This window comes from Eulemur rufifrons, chromosome 30, assembly GCF_041146395.1.
Source record: "Eulemur rufifrons isolate Redbay chromosome 30, OSU_ERuf_1, whole genome shotgun sequence".
NCBI lineage: Eukaryota > Metazoa > Chordata > Mammalia > Primates > Lemuridae > Eulemur > Eulemur rufifrons.
This window is the reverse complement of record NC_091012.1, coordinates 59,635,656-59,658,593: the sequence shown is the minus strand read 5'-3', so window position 1 is coordinate 59,658,593 and position 22,938 is coordinate 59,635,656. Positions and strand designations below refer to the sequence as shown.

At 40.5% G+C, this 22,938-nt stretch overlaps 1 protein-coding gene across 1 annotated transcript in view; it reads right to left on the bottom strand.

Annotated features, from left to right (window-relative positions):
- Window positions 1-1,369: 1,369 nt before the first annotated feature.
- The window catches only part of DCX (doublecortin), a 90,147-nt gene continuing 68,578 nt past the window's right edge, over window positions 1,370-22,938 (bottom strand). Inside the window, exons 4-8 of the mRNA XM_069464218.1 lie at window positions 21,730-21,832; window positions 19,629-19,766; window positions 4,359-4,453; window positions 2,542-2,573; window positions 1,370-1,451 (exon numbers count right to left, since the gene is read on the bottom strand). Coding sequence (XP_069320319.1) covers window positions 1,370-1,451; window positions 2,542-2,573; window positions 4,359-4,453; window positions 19,629-19,766; window positions 21,730-21,832 — 450 coding nt within the window. The remainder of the gene's footprint in view (window positions 1,452-2,541; window positions 2,574-4,358; window positions 4,454-19,628; window positions 19,767-21,729; window positions 21,833-22,938) is intronic.

The window sequence follows — 22,938 nt, the reverse complement described above, 5'->3', positions numbered from 1 at the left end:
TTGTGTACTTCCAGCAGTTTATTTCATATTCAAAATGTATTTTTTTGTATGAGTAGAACAATGTTCGGGACAAGGAATTATCTCAACATTTTGTTTTTGTTGATTGATGTGTAGAAATACAGAAACACATTGCTTAACAATACAAATAATTTGCACCTGAAATTCATTTGCTTAGTCCCTTGGAGCCCTACAGAACAAAATGTTTGTAACAAATACAGCTGTGCTGGCGATACTGTTGTTTTAGAGAAAACAAAAAGTTGGTCTCTGGTCCAAGGAGCTTATAGTCCAAAGGAAGCCAAGGAGGAGTTTTGAGAAACCTGGCTTCTAGTTTGGGTTTGTTATTTCCTTAATGTGTCCTGCACTTTTATGATTGTCTGGATTTGTTCTTGCTGATTTTGTTTTAAGCTGGAATGCCTGTTCTCTTCACCAGACATCAGAAGCCCACCCAACCTTCAAGGCCCTACTTAAATGTCACCTCTGTGAAAAGCTTTCCCCAAGTCCCATGGCCTCCCTCTCCAGTCAGATGCCTTTCCCACCCTCCTTTGTGTTCAGTAGTCCTTTCATTAGCTCTTTATTATACTACCCAAATCCACCTATATCAGACTTAGTTGCATCTGTGATTTAAGGGTCGGGACTCTGCTTTATTCATCAAACTATCTCTCCAAGCACTTACAGGAGGACAAGAGAAGTCTGAAACACAGAGGAAATGTATATTTAAATAATATTAGTTGTAATTTCAAATAATAATATGTCAAATATATTTTCTTTCAATCTCCAGACAACCCTCTGTGCAAAATGCCTCCAGATTTCCAGCCATGTGTATAATCACTAACCTGGAAAAAAAAATTTAAATAAATGAAAGAGTTTCCCTATGTTGCTAGATTCTTTGAACATCTTTAATACAATACTTTCTCCAAGGGGGATCCTCAATAAATTTTTGCTCAGTCATAGTGGGGCTGTCTTTAACCCCTGCATCTCTTTTCTCCCATCTGTAAAATGGAAATGCTATCTGCCGTATCTCTTTCATAGGGTTATCACATGAGTAAATCAGAAAATGGCTGTGCAATAGGATAAAGCAGTATGGAAAAGCAAAATGTTCTCATTAACTACCCAAGGATTTACTTTGTGTCCATATTGTAGCACTTGAGTATGCGGACTTTGGCTAACCCCATTGCAGCTGCATTAAAGAGGATTCTCCATGAGCTGCTTAAGAGGGGAAGCCAAGTTGCTGATTACAGCTTAGGGCCCGCGCCACAGCCATCAAAAGTTACCAAAGGGATACTGGGACTTCAAATTTCTTTCCAGTTGCGCAGGAGGAAAGTCATGGCCTCAGCCACCTGCTTCCTGTCTCCACTATGACTCACACCTGTCAGGTCCACTTGGATGGAAGTTCAGATGAGATCTGCTCAGCCCCACTGCCCAGGGACTCCGTGGTGTTAAGGCTCAGGTAGCTGTGTGAAAGAAGGAGCACAAAGCTGGGACCTGAGACCCAGGGGTACTGAGCCAAGGTCATAAGACACTTTTTAGCTTATTCAGAAAAACCAGTTCAATCTCCATTACTGGTGATGTAAGCATGAGGCTATTGGCTTCTGATAGGATGCCCTGAGAGGGATGGAACATCACTCCTATGATATCCTTCCCCAAACGCATACTCTGAGTCTAATCACAAGGAAACATCAGACAAACCCAAATTGAAGGGCATTCTACCAAATAACTGGCCTGTACTCTTTATTTCTGTAATATACTGTACTGAAAGATAAAGAAAGTCTCAGGAACTTTTCCATATTAAAGAAGACTAAAGGGACATGATAACAATGCAATGGGTGATCCTACATTGGATCTTGGACCAGGAAAAGAATATTGTTGAGGCAATTGATAAAATTTGAATATGGACTGAATAGTATATAATACTGCACCAGTGTTAAATTTCCTGATTTTGATAATTGTACTATGGTTATGAAAGAAAATGTCTTTGTTTTTAGGAAATATATAATATTTAGGGGCAAAAGGGGCATAATCTTTGCTCTTAATCTCAAATGGTTTGGGAAAAAAATGCACTCTGTGTGTGTGTGTGTGTGTGTGTGGAGAGAGAGAAAGAGAGAGAGAGAAAACACCAAAAAAATAAAGTAAATGGGGCAAAATATAAACAACTGGTGAATCTGTGTAAAGAGGTACAGAAGTTCTTTATTATTCTTGCAACTCTTCTGTAAGTTTGAAATAATATAAAAATAAAAAGTTTTAAAAATAGTGAGAATTATACCAAAATATAAATGTTTATTTAAAAGCTTGCTCTAGAAAATGATATAATTTATTACTTAATGTTTGTTTGCTTAACTGTCTTAAAAAGGAGTAATTTTAAAATTACAATGATACACTGAAAATTTCACAGTTAAGAAAACAGTGAAGCTCTGACAATGCTACCACCTGTGAGCTCGTTCTAGTCCATCAATGGTTAAAATAGTTTTTAGAATTGAGTCAAAAATACAAACAAGTACTTGCAAGCCCAACCAGGAGAAACAGTTTAACAATGCCAACACTCACCTCAATGGCTTTGTGGATGACGATTCCTCGGCCTAAATGAACCGGACATGTCAGTTGAAAAGTTAAATGTCTTGAGTGTGCACCCAAATGCCCAACCTGCCTTCAGCACTTTGGGGAAGTTACTGATGGAAGGGGTTAGTATAGCTCACACTTCCCAGAAGGAAGGTAAGGGCAGAAAGGCATAGGGCAAAGATATAGTAAGAAGCAGTGTAGTATATAGGAGGTGCTCTGAGGATAGTAGAAAAACAGAGGTAGGTTCCTCTTATCTTGGAACACCCATATTAACAACCTTTGCTGCTCAGCAAAGAATAACTAAAATCCAACTGTAAAAGCAATTTTCATCCATCTCACAATCTCTGGGTAAGACTGGCTACACAAAGAGTTCTGTGAATCTTTCTTTGGGGAAATGAAACAGCTCAGCAGGACAATCAGAAGGTCCTGGTCAGAAGTTAAAGGGGTCATTAAAGGAATGCAACAGGAATTAGAAATGATGGGGCAGGCAGTGGCCAGATTAGCCAGGAAATTAAAAGCTTGATGTAGAGAAAAGGAAATGAGAATGGCTGTCAGGTAGTGGCATACTGTTAAATGTTTAATAACTGAATTTCTGTGAGAAAAAAAAAATCCACCTTGATTTATAGTATTTGTCAATTTCCATGGTGTAAACTTCCCCAACACGGCCAAGTTCAAGTTACATCAACATGATCTCACTGAACATAGAGTTGGAAAGCAATGTACACAATCAGCTCCCACGAGCTAGTGTGAACTGGCTATAACATGCCAGTGGTGGTGACTTGCATACCAGCCCTATAGCTATGTTATTGTAGTAAGTAACTTAACCTCCTGGGTCTCAAATTCCTCATATGTAAAATGTCAGCTTCATAAGATTATTGAAAGAATCAAATGAAACTAATTTATCTCCATCTAAAATGTCTTCCAGCTCCGATCATCTATGGTTCTGTAATGGTGTTAGCCATATTGGTGGCTTCTTGTCTTTTTCCATCTCACATCAAGGCTTGTGAGCCTGGAGAAAGCCAGAGAATCAGAGAGGAAGCTGCTCCACAGTGTGGTAATCAGAGAAGAAACCACATCAACACTGCTTCAGCTCTCAGAGGTTCAAGGCAGTGACCACTCTAGATTTTCTATACAGGAGAGATTTCTGGGTGGGAATCTGTTTAGATAGTGGGGCCAGAAAATTTACACATTTCTATTATTTTAATGATACATTTATTTGGAATAGCTGAAGAGGTATAAACGTTGCTGAAGGCCAATGAATGTGTATGTGCCCTCTCTTTCTACACTGCATCAGAATGTGCCTGGTAATGAAGAGTACATGGTGAAACTAGGGTCTATTCATTTGTTGATATCCAGCAAATCTAAAGGGAGTAACTCGGTGCAACTTTTTTGATTGCTATCTTTGTCATTTATATTGACTGGTGCCTGGTGACATAAGTTACCCCCAACACCTTCTTTGCTATGTCTGTGAATTGGGGAGACAATTGCTTAACCTACACCCAAGACATGGTTTGGTTACCTCATTAGCTCAGAATAGGTACTTGGGACATTTGCACTTCTTCCTTTTGGAAGCAGTACCAGAATGTAACTGGAAATAAATAAACCAGGGGTCAGAGGAATAAATAGAAATGACTAAAAGCTTGAACCCTGCTGGGATTCCCAGAATTTCAAGCTAATGGAACCAGATGAAAAGGAATTCTGGCCTTAATGTGCTGTTGAAGTAGAATGGAAGAGAAAACCTTCACCCACCTATTCAAGAAACTCTGAGTGCAAAGGAGTTTAGTAAGGTATAAGAGACATAATACCTTGTGCTTCCGGAGGCTGCCAGGACTGGTAGGCGTAGAGATGGGAGACTGCTTAGACTTGGGGGTAGAGAGCTGGCTGCTGGAGGTTCCATTTGCTAGCCCAAGGCAAGAGAAAAGGAAGGGATAAAAATCAACAGCATAAAAAGGAGCAAGTTATCCTTCCCCTCTGAAGACACTAAGAACATTCAAACAAGGTACACAGACAACCTAGTGATTGGGTGAATGGAATAAAGGTAAAAAGAAACACATTCCTCAAAAGGGCAAGAACTGCAATCCTCAGTTAATTAGGTCCCTGCACAGTGCAAGGCAGTCATCCTCCCACCCTTTCCCCCCAGTGCTTTCCAATCGCAGGGGTCTGTTTCTTTTCAAACCTTTCTAATATTCATTCCCAGGTTTGACCTTAACATCTCTGGGAGGTAGTCTGGGAAGGTATTATTTTGCTTTAATTTTATAGAGGAGAAAAGTGAGGCACAGAGAGGTTATGTGCCTTACCTTAAAGGGGAAGAAATCTGGGTGATTCGGGCCAGGGCACTTCCCCTTTGGTGGTAGATGATGGGGTAAGTGCAGGACATCCCCATTGTCAATCTCTCCCTGTCTCTTTTCCTGCTCATCTCCACCCCTTCCCTACCTCATCCTGGTTGATGAGAACAGGAGGAAAGAAAGAGAAAATGGGCTAGTCAGGAAGAAAGATGAAAGAGAAAGTGGAGGAGAAACAGTGAAATGTAAAGAAAGGCTCAAGCAGCAAAATGGGCAGAGGAGAGAATGAAAAAAGACGGAGAGAGATCTGAAATGGAGGGGAGAGGAGACAAGAAAGATAGGATGGGAGATTAGAAGAGAAGATTTAAGGAAGTTGAAATGGGGAGAAAAACAGAGATACAGAAAGGTGGCCAGAGTCAGGGCACACCCCCATTTGTCTCTAGTCAAGAAAATGCTGAAAATGAGATAGTTTTGTTTTTAACATCTTTATATTCCATCAGGTTTTCAAATTGTTTATATTCCCTTGCTAATGAGCTTTTTAAATGTCTAATCACAAAAAAAAAAAGAAATGTGGTGCATTGAAATCGAACAATTGAATGGCTTTCAAAGTAGATTCATGTTCAGACATCTCATGCTAAAGTATTTTTTAAAATTCTTAAGACTTACATTGTTAAACAAAGATATTCTAAAATGTGCTTTAAAAGCAAAGGTGAATATCCTAAGGGTATTTGGAGAGCAGGGAGTGGGGGAGGGGGAGAGAGAATAAATAGAAAATTGAAAAAGTTAAGCAGAAAGATGGCCTGAGAGTGTTGTTCTTAGTCCCACAGGTAAAGATTAAACTGCTGTTATCATGAATATTTCCTGAGGATATATTCCTTCTGCACCACTTATGGTAATGTTTCCCTAGGTTCTGGAGCCTGCACATCAACTGTCGAGATGAAAGAGATATCAGTGTGGTGGTTGCTGAGTTCACCCAAGTGCTAGTGAGCTGAAATATGGATATTTTAGCATTCACCGTCTGGTGTTAGCTATATATTCACTCATCTCTCACTCGCTCATGCAGAGGCCTTCCTCCCTGTCATTCATTGGTTTAGCAGTGGCTATGGAGCACTACCTGTGAGACAGGTGAAGTATTAGACATTGGGGTTTCAGAGCCGAGAAAATCATTTCCTCTGCGAAGGCAGGCGAGAATCCAGTGGAATAAGTGCTAAGACAGAGCTGTGCATAGGGTATTATTGGAGCCTAAAGGACAGACTTTGAAATCAGGGGCCTGGGAGGCAATCAAGAAAAGGCAACACCTGAGAAATCTTGAAAGATGAATTTGGAATAGGAAAATCTATGGAGACAGAAAGTAAATTAATGGTTGCCAGGGGGAGGAGTTGGAGAGAAATGGAAAGTGTCTGCTAATGGGTACAGGGTTTCTTTTGGGGGAGACAAACATATTCTGGCATTTAATAGTGGTGATTGTTGCCCAACTCTGTGGCTAAACTAAAACTCACTGAATTGTACATTTTGAATTAATGAATTATATGTTATGTGAATTGAATCTCAGTAAAGCCCTTTAAGAAAAAGATGAATCAGAGCTAGTCAGGCAGAGAGGAGAGAAAGGATATTTCAGGCACTAGAATTGCACCAGCAGGGGCAAAGACAAGAAGGTGTGAAAGAACACAGTATGTTTACAGAAGTGTAAGTAACTCATAATGGCTCAAGCACAGGGTGTCAGCGGGGAGTTCAAGGAGATGAAGCTGCAGCCCCAAGGACCAGACCATAGGGGCCTTTTGTGTGGCCTATTAAGAAGTTTGGTTTTGGTTTCAAAAGGAAAGTCACAGAAGGATTTTAAGCTGGAAGTGATACGTTCAAATTTGCATTTTAAAACGATTACTCCAGCAGCTGAGGAAAGACTGGTGTGGGGCGGGGGGGGGGGGGGGGGGGGGGGGGGGGGTTGGATAGAAGCAAGGAGGTTGGTTCAAAGATACTGCATTAGTCCAAGTGAGGGGTGATAATAAGGCAAGGGGTTAGGGGAGGCAGGAAACAGACCCAGTAGGGCCAGGTAAGCTGAGAGTGTAATGTTTACATACCATGTAAGCCACTCAAAGAATAACATGACCTGTGCCAAACAGCACTGAGAATGTGAGAGGTAGACTTTGTCAAGGCACTAGGCTCACTGGTGAATAAAGAATGCACTTTAGGAAAGGCCAGAGTCTGTGGAGCCACAATGGGGCAAAGCAGTCAATTACTCTTTGAAGGAAATGAAGGAGTTAATAGTTGAAAGAGTTAATGGGCCACCTACAGTGCCTGAGGGCTTTCCCAGCAGGACCTGTCCCCTAGCATTCCAGACAAGAAGCAATCTTGGAGACTTGTGTGAGCTGACACAATGGAAGTCTTCCAAAATAGCCCCGACCTCAGCCATGAGGTCTAACAGATGTGGACATCCCCAGGTAAGTCTCCTCTAGCATTTTGTTTTACAAGATTACTGTATACTTCACAGATCCTAGTTTCCCAACATTTGTTAGCCACCCTATAAAAGAGTGGCTACTATACCCCCAGAATTAAAACTGTCTTTTTTTTTTAACCTACACACTTATCTAGCTAAGAATGAGCCTACTGGCCTTGCCAAAATGTGGAAAATTCTTAACCACAAGCATCTCTGCATGTGAGTCAGTTTCTACGTACTGGCTACAGATCTGAATATGTAGGCTCTTCTTCAACTTCCAGTTCTTTTCTCAATATCCTCCGAAACTTTTTCACCCAATAAGTTTAGGGGTAGTATAGAAATACATACTCCATATATGCCTTTAATATATCTTCTACATATGTGTATGTTTATATATGTGCCCCATTCCCCTCCTCCAAAGAATCAATCTTAAGCTATCTGTAAAGAAAGGACTTTATTTTGTCACCAACATTCAATAAGCATCTTGGGAATTAGTTCTTAATAATTTAACTGCCATTCACTGCATTGTTGAAAAAATGCAGATACTTTCCCAGACTTTTCCAGAGTTCCCTGATGAAATGAAATCCAAAGATGGACACAGAAACATGAGGAAATGTAGACATGCACAGGCAAATGTAGATTCAGTACAAGCTGAAGGAGCCCCTACATTTACAGACTAGATAAAAATGTATTCATATACACATTTTGTCTGTGGATTCTTTGGGAAAAAAATCTGGGAAGGTGCCATTTGATATGGATTCTGGAGCCAATTCACATAAATGTCAAGTAAAAGCAGCAGCAGGAAATAATGCAAATAGGGTCTGATGAACTGTGTGTGCTCAGATTGTTAAATCCATGTGGAAAGGCTGTCACATTTCATTTGGAGGGTGGCTGGAAATGGCACCACTGTTTGATATCCCTCATTTTCCTTTATTCTTCTTGACTAAACCTCCTTAGCTCTTGTCTCTGAGCTTCCACTTCTCAGCAGCAATTTAGGAGTGCTTTGCGGGGAGAGTCTTTTCCCTCCATGACTTCTCTCTTTTGCTCACTTCCATCCTCAGAACCACAGCCTTGCCTCACTGTTCTCACCTTTTAGGTATACACAGTCCAAACCCTCTCATTTCTTTCTTCTCTTTGTACAGTCCATTTTTCCCTTCCCAACAAGGTGTATCAAACACTTATCAACAAAAATCTTATCAATACAAATAGGATAATAATTACTGTTTATTGAGTGTCTATGATAGGTCAGGTGCTCTGCTCTTCTCTCTCTCTCTCTCTCTCACACACACACACACATGCACACAGACAGAGACACAGACACATACACGCATTCCAGTTAGGGGTAGCAAAGTCAGGATTTGAACACAGGTCTCTTTGATTCCAAAACTCATATGGTCTTTGTTTCGAGTTATTGCTACGTAGGCTTTTCCTCTCTAAAAGTATTAATAATTGTTTAGGAAATTCCTTTCTATGACAATTTTCTGATTGGGGCTTGAAAGGAGAGGGAAAATTTGTGGTAGAGAAAAGAGAAAAGAATAGGAAGAAGGTAGAAGCAGAACTGACACCCATCTTTGGGGCTTCTACTCTGTTTGATCTGGTTTAAATTAGAAAGTGGTTAGCAAGAGCTTGCTTTCGTTCAGTGAACTAGCTGGGTATCATACACAGTGTCATGAAACAATAGCAAACAGAGCAGCCAGCATGGCATGTAACTACCCTCATGGCACAGAGCTCTCTGGGAAGGTGGTATCTGTGCCCTGTCTGTCACCCTCCTCAGTTGGTGCCCTTCAGCTATGCGGCACAATTGCCAAGCTCGATCCTGCACAGTCTTGACTCTCACTGGCTTCTCTGAATGATCATGCCTGTCCTTGCCCTCATGCTTATCTTTAGCTCCTTGGCTTTGTTGGCCTTTCCTGTCAGAATGGACTAGGACAAGTCCAAACAGGATGGCTGGTAAGACAACTAGGCTGCCTTACCTACATTTACAGGGATTTAAATATATGAGGGAAAATGGGTTCCCTGGAGTGATGAATAAGGTGTGTATGTGTGTGAGGAGGCATTAGTTATCAAAGGCCAATAAGAGAGTCCAGTTTTTGGTGTGTGTGGCCAAGGATATAGTGGGGTTACCAGCCAGGCAGTGTTGATGCTGAGCTCCCAGGCTGTGGATTCCCTTGTCTGGAGGCTGAACAGATCCCTGGAAACTAAGATGCAGCTGAGTATAAGATGGGCATAAGTGGCTCCAGGTGTAGCAATTATAGACCTGTCTGGGTAGCCAGTTAAAGGAGTCATTATACTTTCTGGGTTCAAGTTCATATGACCAAAACGACACAGAAAAAGAAGGGCCATCTTAGCATCTGTTTTTCTCCCAACCTTTGACTGAAGACCAAACTGATTTAACACTCATTCACTTAGTCCTGGTTGTCCCTCCCATTCTAATCCCAATACTTGAGCCCAACTCAAAATCAAGTCTCTTGGTTTTGATTTGGTGTCTATATTAAAATACTGCTTACTGAAAATAATCCCAGTCTACCATAAAAGTCATGAAAATAATTTCAGAGCCCTTTTAATAATCGCAGTGTATTTCTACAGTTATTTCCAAAGCATTTTACCATACATGAACTCACATTCTCCTGATAACTCTAAGAGATGGTGGCCAGGTATTGCTATTTTCCTTTTAATCGACAAGAATATAGACGTTCAGAGAGGGTATAACTTGCATAAAAGGGTAGTGGATTCTGGGACTTACAGAATCCATTTCAAAATTCCCTAAAGTTAGCACATCACATACCTACCACTGTGACCTTTTAGTTATTCATTGTCTGTCTTGTGCTCTGTAACTCCCTAATGCCTTGCAGAGGGAGATGTCACACATAACTCAGCCACTTCCTCATTTTTCTCATATTGAGATGCTCCAAGCTTTTCTTCATTTCAGTCTAAAGATACCCCATTTTCTCCTTACATATAACAGGGAGTTTTTCTGGAAGTCCATCCAAGTGGAATCAAGGTGGTTTCAACTTACTGCAGAACAAGGCCAAGAGACAGATCCTGTGGTTTTCACACATCTGTTCCAAAAAGCCCTTGGGGTGGGTGTCTGGATTGCTTTGGCTAATTGTTTCTGCTCAATGGAAAAGCTTTCCTCTCTTTCCCCAGACCCATCCATTAGGAAAACGAGAACTAAGAGCCCAGAAACAGTTCTTCAATGATTTGATCATAGGGTGATTCTCAAGCCAAATTCAAGCATAGCTTATGAAATACTGTAGGTTCAGAAGATAAAATTTGAATTTTAAATCTATTTCCTACAGTGTCTTGAACAGCATGCAGTTGTGAATCCTTTAAATAAGGGGAGAAGAAAGAGTCTTCCCTGTTGCAAAACAAATACTTGTACCCAATCCTGCAATATTTTGACACAGATGAGTTTCCCTCAAGAAGAGGACATCTGTAAGGGGGTTGATGGAAGTGCCAGGATTGTTTTCTCAGGCTTGACAATGCTGTCAAAATTTGTTTCCTGTTCTGCTCAGAACATGTTTCTGGTGGAGCAAGCCTGTTGTCAATGCTCACTACTGGTTTTTCTAGGGCAGGAACTAAGACAAACCGTACTCCTCTTAATTTTTAGAAAGAACATAGGCTTTGTAATCAGTCAAACTTTTAAATCCTGGCTTAGCCATTTCCTAAGGTGATCTTAGGCCTAACCTAACCTCTCTGAGTCTCAGTTTCCCCACCTGTAATATTTGAATAATAATATCTCCATTGTTGTTTTGATAATTATATGACAGACTACACATAAAACGCTTAGCCAAATGTGTGGCACATAGGTTCAATAAATTGTATCTGCTATTGATATGACTACCATCACTACTAGAAATGGGAAGAATTGAGTAACTATAAATTACATAGGCACCAAGGTAGGGAATCCCATTCCATGAGAAATGAGATACCAATCTGTACAGTCTGAGGACTAATTCTTTGGCTAGCTGGTAAGGCATTAGATGATTGATGTTTTCCAGAGTTGAAACCCATTATTTCTGGTTTTTGCATTTTAGTGTTGTGCTCCACAAACTATAACCATTGGCCCTCTCCCGTTCTCTCTTTTTACGCTCTCAGCATTACCATGGGGATTGGTCAATAAACAACATGGAGTCATTGAAAGTTTTGGAGCAGAGGAGTAACACAATGAAAATGGTGTTTTAGTATGAAAAATGTGGTGGCACCACACCACGTGGTTAAGGGGACAGAGATTTGAAGCAGAAATGTTACTAAGGAGTCTGTGGAATAATCCAGGCATCAGGTGGTCAGAGAAATAAAGAGATTACTGTGTGAGTCATGTGGAGATGGTTCACATGTTCAACAACAACAATAGCATATGGTGGACACAAAGGATTAGAGTAGGAAGACTCAAAAATAGCATCAAAGTATTGAACCTGGGGAGGATGATAATTCTATTGTCAGACAAGGAGTTGGGAGGGGAAAGTGCTTTTGATATTTAGATACATTGTATTTGGCACATGAAGAACAGGAATTGATAGTAGGAAAATGTGTGCTCTCTTTGATTCTAACTGATGCTATTTGCTTCTGTGACTGTGCTTGCTTTTAGTTGTTTGATAAATATAGTTAATCAGAATGAAAAACAGGTATAAGAACAAGGGTAACTCCATGATAGGCTAGGCTTCCTGGATGTGAGAAGCTAACAGCCTAGTTCTGCTTCTGTATATATGGCTTCCTGGCTTGGTGCTTAGTGTAAGTGGAGCCATGGCAAGCTTCACTAAAGTTAAGGAAAACAAGGCCCCGGGGAGGTAACCGCAAGTTACTTCCTGATAAAGGGCTGGAGAGTCCAGGGGCCCTCCAACTAACTAAGTAGATAAGAAGGGCAAGACATGATCAGCGCATGAACAGCTTGTGCAGGGCGTGTGTTCCCAGTATCGCTTGTAACCAAAAACTAGAAGGTATGCAACAACAGCCCCCTTCCCCCGTCGGAGACCCTCCTCTTCCCCTGAATGATGTTAACTACAACTGGCACCGGCGCGAAAAGCCCGAAGCTTAGAGTCAACCAATCAGGAGCCAATGCGATCAGCCACTTCTAAAAGAACAAATAAACTAAAGGGGGATGGAGTGCAGACCAGTATGTTGTGTGCAGACTAGTGTGTCGTGTGCAGACTAGTGTGTCGTGTGCAGACTAACGTGTCATGTGCAGGCAGACTAACGTGTCGTGTGAAAACTAGCATACAGAAAAGTATAAAAGCTTAACCTTTACCCCAGGGCGGGGTCCTAGTTTGTGGAGAGGCCACTGCATTGGTGCTCTGGGACTTGGACCCTAGCTCGAGCTAGTCAATAAACTCCTTTGCCTTTTTGCAGCCTCGGTGACTCTGCTTCTCTGTTCCTGGGGCCGAGGGGAACTGGTTCTAACACACATATAAGTGGGATTGTTTGGTAGGCATTCATGGGTCTGACATCCAGAAGAAAGGTTGGGACTGGAGATGTAGATTTAAGAGCCTCCTCCCTGTACTCTGCTATGCCATATTCCTCACCACCTCTGCATGCTTTCCCCCTGCCAGAAATAGCCATTTCCTTACCAATTGATATATAAGCCTCCTTCAAGTTCCATTTCTTCTATGAAGTCTTCCCTTAGCACCTTAGCCCCTGATGAGCTCTCTCCCATGAACTACAATAGTTCCAATAACACTTACTGCCTGTATCTCTCATTTATTTGGCATTTAAACAAATCATTACCATTAACACTACATTAATGGTGCAGTGGTTACAACTGTGAGCCAGAATGCCTAGGTTTAAATCCCAGTTCTAGCACTTACTATTAATAGCTGTGTGATCTTGGGCAGGTCACTCAAATTTTATATGCCTCAGTTTCTTCATCTGCAAAACGGGGATAATAGTACCTACTTCACAAGGTTGTTATAAAGATTAAATTAGTTAGTACATGTAAAGTTATTAGAATAGTTGCTTGGCACATAATAAGAACTATATAAGTATTTGTAAATATTTTTTTTAAGATTCACATTTATACTGGCTTCTCAAAGAAATCATAAACTTCTTAGTGACAGGGAATTCCTATCATTTCTTTTCCTCATAGCACCTAGCACTACTAAGTACTTCACCAAAACTTTGGAGATTTAATTGTATTTAAACACAAGTCTCAGGCCAAAGCAAGCTGATAGGACCCCTGTTGTAGGGAGACACCACCATATCCCGTGCACTATGGGGTGCTCCGTGGCCCCCGCTATACTGCTTGCTCCAACCATCTTCTAAGCAGATTTTAGAAAGAATCAGATTGGGGGAGGGGCCAGGGAAGTTTTTCTCTTCCCACAGCTCTGCCAAGGACACTGCCTGCCTTTGGAGTGGAGCTGATGGGATGTCTAAGACTGAGCACTGGAAACAAAGGCACCTAATTACTTGTGGTGCTGTGCTCAATGCAGCACAAAGAGAACGACACAGACACGGCTCCACCCCTGCCTTCCCAAGTCCCTAGCCTGGAGGTGGGGGAAGGGCGAAGGAAGCCAAGAAACAAGGACTGTCCAAAAAAACCTTTTCAATCACCAGACTGGACATTCCACGTCCTGCTTCATGTCAGTGGGACACTGCAGCGAATGCCTGCTGGGAAGTCAAGAGAGCTGGATTCTGGCTGTTAGGTGCTAACTAGTTGTGTAACATTGGGAAGACCCCAAGATCCTAAACTTTGTATCTTAGTTCTCCAATCTAAAAAACCTGACTAATTATCCTTTTCCAACCTAATTCACAGTACTAGTATGAGGGACAACAGAGGTTATGGATTTGGAAATACTTTGCAAAGTGCACAGCATTTAATTAATGTAAAAGATTGTTATCTTAATCCTCTCTTAGCTAGAGAAGAAAAGTAATTTTGTGCTGTTTAATATAGTAGCCACCAGTCACATGTGGCTAGTGAACATTTGAAGTATGGCTAGTCAGAATTGAGATGTGCTTTAAGTGTAAAATACAATGCAATTTCAAAGAATGTAAAACATTTCAATTATTTCTTATATTGATTACATATTGAAACTATATTTTGAACGTATTGATAAATATATCAAAATTAATTTTGCCAATTTCTTTTAACTTTTTAAAATGTGACTAGTAGAAAATGTAAAATTACACATATGGCTTGCATTTGTGGCTCATGTCATACTTCTATTGGACAGAGCAGGCTAGACAGTCACCTTCAAGAAGATCAGAACAACCAGGTCCCTCTATCTTAGGCAAACCAAAGCAGCCTGCTAGGTTTAGAAAAAAAGGACCCTGAGATACACTTCCCTCTGGGACCCCTTGCTGTTTTGTGTCCCTTGAACTTCCCTTCTAAAGGTTGCAGAGAAGCCATTCTTTATCAGCGTTTGGTCTTGAACTCCTGAGCTCAAGGGATCCTCCCACCTTGGCCTCCCAAAGTGCTAAGATTACAGGCATGAGCCACCTCACCGGCTGATTCTTTCTCAACGTTTGGAAACAGGGAAGGTTGGACTTTCAGGAATAGGTGAATGTGAGCTGGGGGAAGGGAAATGGAGAACATTGGATTGTTACAACAATGACTTACTGTTGAAGAATAGCAAACTAATTATCACATTACAATTCTCTCAGCCTACCATGGTGGGTAATTAGCTTCCTTGGGGGCTCCTTAAAAAAAATAAAAGAAAGAGAAAGAAAAGATTCTTTCTCAGCAACTAGCTATTTGGTCCTTTTAATTCAATTCAATTCAATTGGGGGCAAAGTTACATAAAGGGAAAATTAACACACTAATGACTGAGATGTAAACAAAGAGAGACACACTAGAAATGTCTTTCTTTAGTTCTGAAGCCAGGCTTACCTTTGGCCATCAAAATAGTAAGTCCTGAGTTAATCAAAATGTGGCACTGCATAAGCTTTCCTTCATATATCCCACAGGAGCCTCCTGGGCTCAGATTTATTCCTTTACCACGGTTTTTGGCTTGCTTTACAGGCAGACATGGCTAATGTAACTTGGAGTCTAAGAGTCCATCAGCTCTGGCCAGTGAGAATGAGCTCCTTTCTCCTTACAGGAATATTATATAGACAACCAAAGCCTTCCTTGACTCGAGTTTAAGGCTTAGCAATAGACATTGTATTGGGGGTAAACTCAGTATTGGCAGGAGTGAGCATTGAACTTGAGGGGAATAAAGTAGAAGGATTTTGATTTATTCATGGGCAGAACAAGAAAGAGACAACTTAAGGACCAAGAATTAAAAGCAATCAAATTATGGTGCAAATTACAGACCAAATAACATCAATATATGAAACCTTAAATCGAATTTAACCCAGTTGTTAACCGAACCATGAATTGGACAAAATATATATTTTAAAATCTAGCAAGCTTGTTCAAACCAGAATCAAACATATATTTTCTAATGAGTTAGAACATTAAAACATTTCTTAAACTGAACCTGAACTGAGTCAATGTTTCATTTGGTTTGAGTCTCTGCTGAAGAGAAATATTTGGGGCTTTCTTTTGCCTTCAAAGGAAATTAAAATTCCCTGGAAATGGCCTATCTTCCAGAACCTTTAGTTACTCAGGTTGAGTGAAGAAGGTATATGAATCCATCCACAAGTTCCAGATCTAAGACAGACTAACAGGGTAGAAACAGGGTTGTACTACCATGTCTTAGAAAAGAATAAAGAATTTCTGCCCCAACCAATGCCATTATTCTTTGGTTAAATGTATATTAGCCTGTATCTGTCCTTTGCTAACACAGCTCAGAAAAATCTTGACATTTTATGAAATAATTCTTTCTTCTTAAATCTCGAACATCTATAAGGAGAAATTTATGCCGAATGAAAACTATGCATTGCCTATAGCTCATCATTCTAGTTATCTGATTCTGATTCTGTGGGAGCTATTTTACAACTCTATAAATTGTGAGTAACTGATAACAATGGAAAATTACTCTCATGTATAGACATGCAAATTCTGAATAATCGAAAATAATCTACCTAATCTTAGAGAAGGCAAGAAATTTGCCCCAAATCACAAAGCTAGGATATGGTGTGGCTGGGTCTTCTTAAAGAGTTGTCTCCCTCTCCTCTTCCATATACTAGCCCCCTCCACCTCCCAACTTGGAATGGTGCTGAGTGAGGTAGGGGTGGAGAAGAGAAAATGGGTATATCAAATTCCAACCTTACCTAAGGTACCATTTTGCCTGAGATCAGCTTTACCCCTGTGGAATGTTCACTGAGCGGATACATTGGACTTGCATCTAAACAAACTGCCATGGAACAGACTTAGTAATCTAACATGGATTCTCCTGCCTTTGGGGGCTAGAATCATGTGGAGGCTCTAAACACATCATCTGAGATGAGCCCAAACATTTTGGAAATTGCCATGAAGGTTGTATATACTAGAGTTTGGCTTTATTTATGTTCATGAACATAATGAACGTAAATGAAGATTCTAATTCTCTCTACTGAGAACACCACTTCAGATTGGTGGTAGGAACAGTAGTTGTTTGTAATGCTAATACCTGTCAAGTAAATTCTCCTCCCCACTTAAATTGGTTACTCTGTTTATCTTGTGAGTTTGAATAAATCCTTTTTCCTTTTCTTTAGTGAGGGAGTTCTGAAGGAGCAAAAGCAGATCTTGCCTGCTTAAGCCTGGGTTGGGATCTATTATAACTCTTTTCAATTTGACAAATATTCATTGAGTCTTAATCTATTCCTGTCCTGTCTCTAATACCTTAGAGTCAGTGAGGTGCATATTTCGTAGAAGGGAAATTCTGTAAGTAGCATGTTGGAGATCAGTGATTTGATATATGTTTAAACTGTGTTTAATTATGGGTAGTTGTGTTCACGTGTGCTGGGTAACCAATTGGCTATAGTCTGCAAATAGAATCTATTTACTTCAAGCTGATACCACCTGGGAATTTCTAACTAATGGGTTACATGGTGGTTTAAAAATATGTCTACAAATTATTTGATACTTCTCCCTTGAAGAGGTGGAATCTAATTCTTCTCCCCTTGAATGTAGTCTGGACTTACTGACTGTTTCTAATGAATAGAATAAAGGAGAAGTGACAGTGTTGGCTTTGGAGACTAAATCATAAAAGGTACTAGCATCTTGGAAGTAGATCCTACAGCCCCAGTTGAGCCTTCAGATGACTACAGCCCCTACCAATACCCTAACTGCAACCACATGAGAGACCCTGAGACAGACTCACCCAGTTAAGCCACTCCAGAATTCCTTGCCCACAGAAACTCTGAAATAATAAATGCTTGTTTTAAGCCACTACATCTTAGAGTAAATTCTTTCATGGAAAGATATAAGTAATGCAGGTTAGAAATTACAGAAATAGTCAGTGCTGTTTCTAAAAAATAATTAGCTAAGCAATTACTGCCAGACTTTATGAATCTTGACCAAGTGTTTTTAAAGTGTGTTTTTTGCAAGTCTCTTCTTAAGAACTGTCCATTTTTTTTCTCAGTCTCAGTGTCAAAACCTAGGTCTTTATAGTTTCAGCAATATAAATTTGCTTAGATAGATTCATGTGCTCTTCTGCACATTTGAACAAGAAACCACCAAAGCACATGTATTTTTATTCCTTCAGCAAACGTCATTAAATGCTTACTGAGTCTCTAGCACCATGCTGGGTAAAATAGGTTCTTCTGTGGATCTATTCATTCACAAACATTACTTGAGCATACTAGGGGCCAGGCACTGTGCTCTGCACTGAGGATACAAAAATGAACATGATACCTTGAGCGGCTCAATATTTAGTTGGGGAAGTAGACAGGTAAATACATACTTTACAACACAGCGTGGTGAATATTACCCCAGAGGGATGAATGACATGCTATGATATTGCAGGGAACAGAACAACTATCTGTGTGTGAAGTCTTGAAGGATGAATAGGAGTTTTCAAGCAAAGAAGACTGGTGGATTAGAGGGATGGCATTCCAGGTATGGGGCAACAGATGTGCAAAGACATGGAAGTAGTAAAAGCCTGGGCTGCCTTTTCACATTTTAGCTTCCTCGACCTGAGAATAAAGAGATGGTTGGTGACATGCATGCTCCTGGCAGTGTGAGACAGGCTGTGTTACTAGGCATAAGTATTTTAAAGCCAATAGGCTGCTTAAGCTGCCCCAAACTGAAGGGCCCTTGTGCTTCCCCAAGGCTTTCAGGCTAGAAGAATTCTCATGATGAACCCTGAGCCTTGGGAAGACAAATGTGTAAGTTTTCTGGCCCATATAATTTCCTTAGTGTGAAGAATTCTAATTGTCTATGCATGAGTCTACTAAGCTTCTGAACTTGGACTTCTGAGGCCTTTTATTTTTAACATTTGTAATAAAAGAATGGAACACATTGGCTTTTAGATCAGTGCCACTCAAACTGCTGGTCCAAGAGGAGATTGCATCCGAACATAAATTAACATATTGCTGCCCTCATCAATAAAATCATGATCTGAAAAAAAAGTCAGCTGAACTAAATGGTTTACTTAGTGGCATAGTTGATTTACATTTGGCACAAGCTTCTAATCTTCCCACAGACTGGCTGATAACAAATAGTTCATGGGTTGGCAGTGATCCATAGACCACATTTTTTAGATAACTCACTATCCACTAAGTAAAATCTTATATGACAAATCTCCTTGTTTCCTTTCAGAACCTGGTCTATGCTTTCTTTTCCCACTGTGAGAGTGAGGCAACTATCTTTTATTTTTTTTTAATTTTTTATTTTTAAATTTTATTTCAAAATATTAAGGGGTCACAAATATTTTTGTTACATGAATAGCTTTTGTAATTCTTGAGTCAGGGCTATAACTGTGCCTATCACCCCAATAGTATTCATTGTATCTGTTAGATAGGTCTTTGCCCCTCCCCACCTCCTTCCCCCCAAGGCAAGTTACCTTGTATCCCTTTTTTAAAACTGTATATATTTATGGTATACTTGTCTCCCTTTTTGTTTTGGCTTCTAATTAGTTCACAGTCAAATCTGAAGCTCAAGTATGTCAATTCTGTTGACACTTTTGGGCATCATTTTTTACATTCTTGTTCTTGATTCAAATTTTCAATTTCAAATTCATGTTTGACTTGATTATTTCATTGAATATGTTTTTGCTGGATGATGTTGAAGACGATGACAATGATGACAACCATGACAATAAGCATTACAGCAAGCATGGCAAATGGGCCAGATTTCTAATTTGCATCCATTTGAGTAGAATAAGGGTTATGGCTTTGCCTCCATGACTCCAAACAAGTTTAACTGTTTTAATCTCTGAATTGATAGGATTGGTTTTCATGGAGACACAGTGGTGTTCATGAGGAACTCGTTCCTCTGCATGCAGAGGGCATCAGCCTCCTTAAATGAAGTCTTCGTGCACAGTTAGCAGAAAAGCACTCACCGTCTTGGTCGTTACCTGAGTCAGCTGGAGACTTGCTTCGGCGCATAGGGCCAGGGCTCTTGGCTGAACTCTTCTGAGGCGTGGGGGACGCCTTTGGACCAGCTGTGGCTGAGGGGTTTCCCTTCATGACTCGGCATTCTGGGGCAAAAGGACACAGACAGCTTAGTAGAGGGTAAAACTGAGAGACAGCATGTTACCAGCCTCTGCAAACTGAAATAATCACCACAGGCCAAAGCATCTAAGTGGCTCAGGACTACAAGGTGGTCCTCATTGTTTTTAGGAACTATGGCTCTGGGAAAGGAGGTATGGGGGAAACTTCCAGAAGTCACCTGAGCAAAGCTAGGTATTTAAGTCCCTGGATTACAGAAACAAGGGCAGAAGTCCAAAAGCAGATCAAGCAGGCAATTAAATAGTCAACTCAATAATTTGTGCACAACTTAGCCATGTCCCAGAATAGTAGCTACTGATATAATGTTTAATTAATTTCTTTGGAGTAGAGATTGACAGCTCAGAGGCTGAAGCCACACAGATGAAACATCCATGAGTAATTTAAAGGAGAGGGAGGAAGCTACCATTATTGTCTATTACATACCACACATTGTGATAGGCACATGATGGATGTCATGTCATTTTATATAAATAAACACTACTACCACCACCACCATCTTGCATTTCTAGAGTTCTTTTTTTATTTTCAATGTACATTATAATAATCCCTTATGCTGGCTTAATGAATTAATGACTCTGCCACTCAGAACTCAAGAAAGGTTGTGGGTGTGTAGGAGAGTCTGCCAAATGTTCTTGCATTTGCCCTAGCCCTGGTCTGACACATATGGCTACCCTTTCTATGTAGGTTACTCAGCATACCCTACTATGGTAATTTTGGGCACCGAAAGTGCTAATTTTTAGGGGGATTATTATATTCATTTTGCTGCTGAAAAAAGCTTAAGCCTCTTGCTTAGGGCTACAAAGCAAGAAAGTAGCAGAACAAGGACTAAAAGTCAAGTCCCCCGAGTCCCAATTTAGTGTTCTTCCCACTACAGATTTTCCAACCTTGTGCTGTGGTGTGCAAAGTGGGATCAAACAGTTGGGTACAGGGTGGTCTTTCCTCTTTAGACACTTCTTTGTTGTCTCCCACTTAAAAAAATACATTGAAATATAAATTAACTAGAAAGATTGGGGAGCTATTCCAGTAAATTGAGTTTTTTAGGAAACTGAGTTAAGCAGAATGCTCATTTTTGTTTCATTTCTTGTTTTGGTAGATGAACTTTAGTGATCACAGTCCTGAGCTGGAGATGTAGAAGGTGTAGGAAATTAGACATAACCTGAGTTTTGCTTAGTTATTCTATTGTCATTTGCCTCTTCCAAAAGGGAACACAGTAGAAATGCCACCTGTTTCAGGGTCCTTGTCATTTGAGTTGTTTGTAAAGTCTATATTAGTAAAACTCCCTCTGTTTTTCTCACACTTTACTCGTCCAAAGTAGGAAATATGTTTTGAATGTGTCTTTTCATCAGGATCCCATCCTAACCCTGTTGCTGTGTGAGCTAATTCACCTTTAATTTATACCTGGAGCTTGGACTCAAGCAAATGGAGATGGGAATATGTTTAGCTCCTTCCTAAGATTAACAACCCTCTGGAATCCCGAATCACAAAACAGGAGAATGGGGTAGCAAGGGGTTTGACACTAAGAATACAGTAGAAAAATCTTTCTAAAATGGAACCATCATTATGAGCCAAATAGCTGGAGGATGTTGACTTAAAAAAAAGTATATGTACAATATCCAAGTCTGACTCCAAATGTTCCTTCCTATGGTCTGATTGTACCTGTCAGCCCATGTGACACAATATGTGGTTCAAGAAATATGGTCACTATTGGGGTATATGGTGAGTTTTATTGAGTTTGGAAGCTGGGACTCTGGGACATCCAGTCATCCTTTCACTCAGTGACCCATATATCCAAATATACAGGAGAAAGACTAACAATATCTGCCCTTAAGGGACCATGTATGGATGTTCTCCAGGCCATACAATCCCTTGGAAATCCTAAGGGACAGAAGCAGGGAGAACAATGGAGCAATAAAACCCAGTGGTTAGGCTCACCATTTTCATCCAGGGAAAAGTCATCCTGAGCATAGCGAAATTTTTCAGGACCACAAGCAATAAACACATCATCATCACCAAAGAAATCGTGGAGACAGGTTACCTGTGGAGAAAGTAGAAATACTGGATTGGTATCTGATGGTCTTGTGACAACAAACCTCACACCATGTTGGCAGGGCAAAAAACTTCATATATAAACCATCATCTCCAGCTCCCAGGGATCTCCTTTTTCTCAAAACATCTACCATGCTCATAAATCTGCACCATGACCCCTAGTGAGTGATGATACACTGAATGCCATTGTCTTTCCATGTTCCATGTGTGGTAGTCTTGTTTCTATTGCATCAAGAGTAAATTGAGACTATGTCCAAATGGAATGCCCCCCTCTGAAAAAAAAAAGTCAGCCAGCAGATGGCCCTACAAATGTTATCTTTTCTCAGAGCCTCAAAGACAGTGCTCCTGGCCCAACTCTGGGGCCAGGGATCTAGGCCAAGGCAGATGAGAAAAATCTTCTGCAGCCTGTGGTGGATAGATCCTGCAGCTGACCCAGAAGTGGAAATTCCTCTCTTTATCTGCATGTGTTCTAAACATCATTTCTTAACTGCTTCAGACACACAAAATTTGGACTTTTGCTAAAAATGGGCCAATACCCTGGTGGTGTCCCAGCATACCATTCCTTCCTGAGAAACCAGAAAAAGAAAACTGTGTTGACCACTTAAAACTTCATCAAGAACAATGGGTCCCAAAAGATTTGAGTTTCTGCTGGTAGAGCCATGTTCCCAGGACCCTTCCAGCCCTCTAGCACCCTAAGCATTGCTGCTTCTCCACAATAGAGAGACAGTCTCTTCAACCCCCTTTCTACACAAAGAAATGAGGGTCCCTGGGAAAGTATGCTGCTCCCCACAGTCTCCCCACTTCTCAGCTTTCCTAATTACATCTGATAATTAGTCCAGCACACCAGGGAAACCCCAGGAGAAACCACAGAGTCAAAACATGCTTATCCCACTTCTTAGTTTGAAAGTGTTCAAAGCCTCTAATTGTTCTAAGCTTCCCATTCAAGTTGCCAGCAATGGCTTTCTAAAGGCATAGTGCTCACAAACTAACTACAGCTCACTGGGTACATATGTTACATTAGAAAAATATTTATATTAAAAACATCATCCCCCACCCAAGGTCAATTTGATCCCTCTTCCCCTAGCCAAAATGATT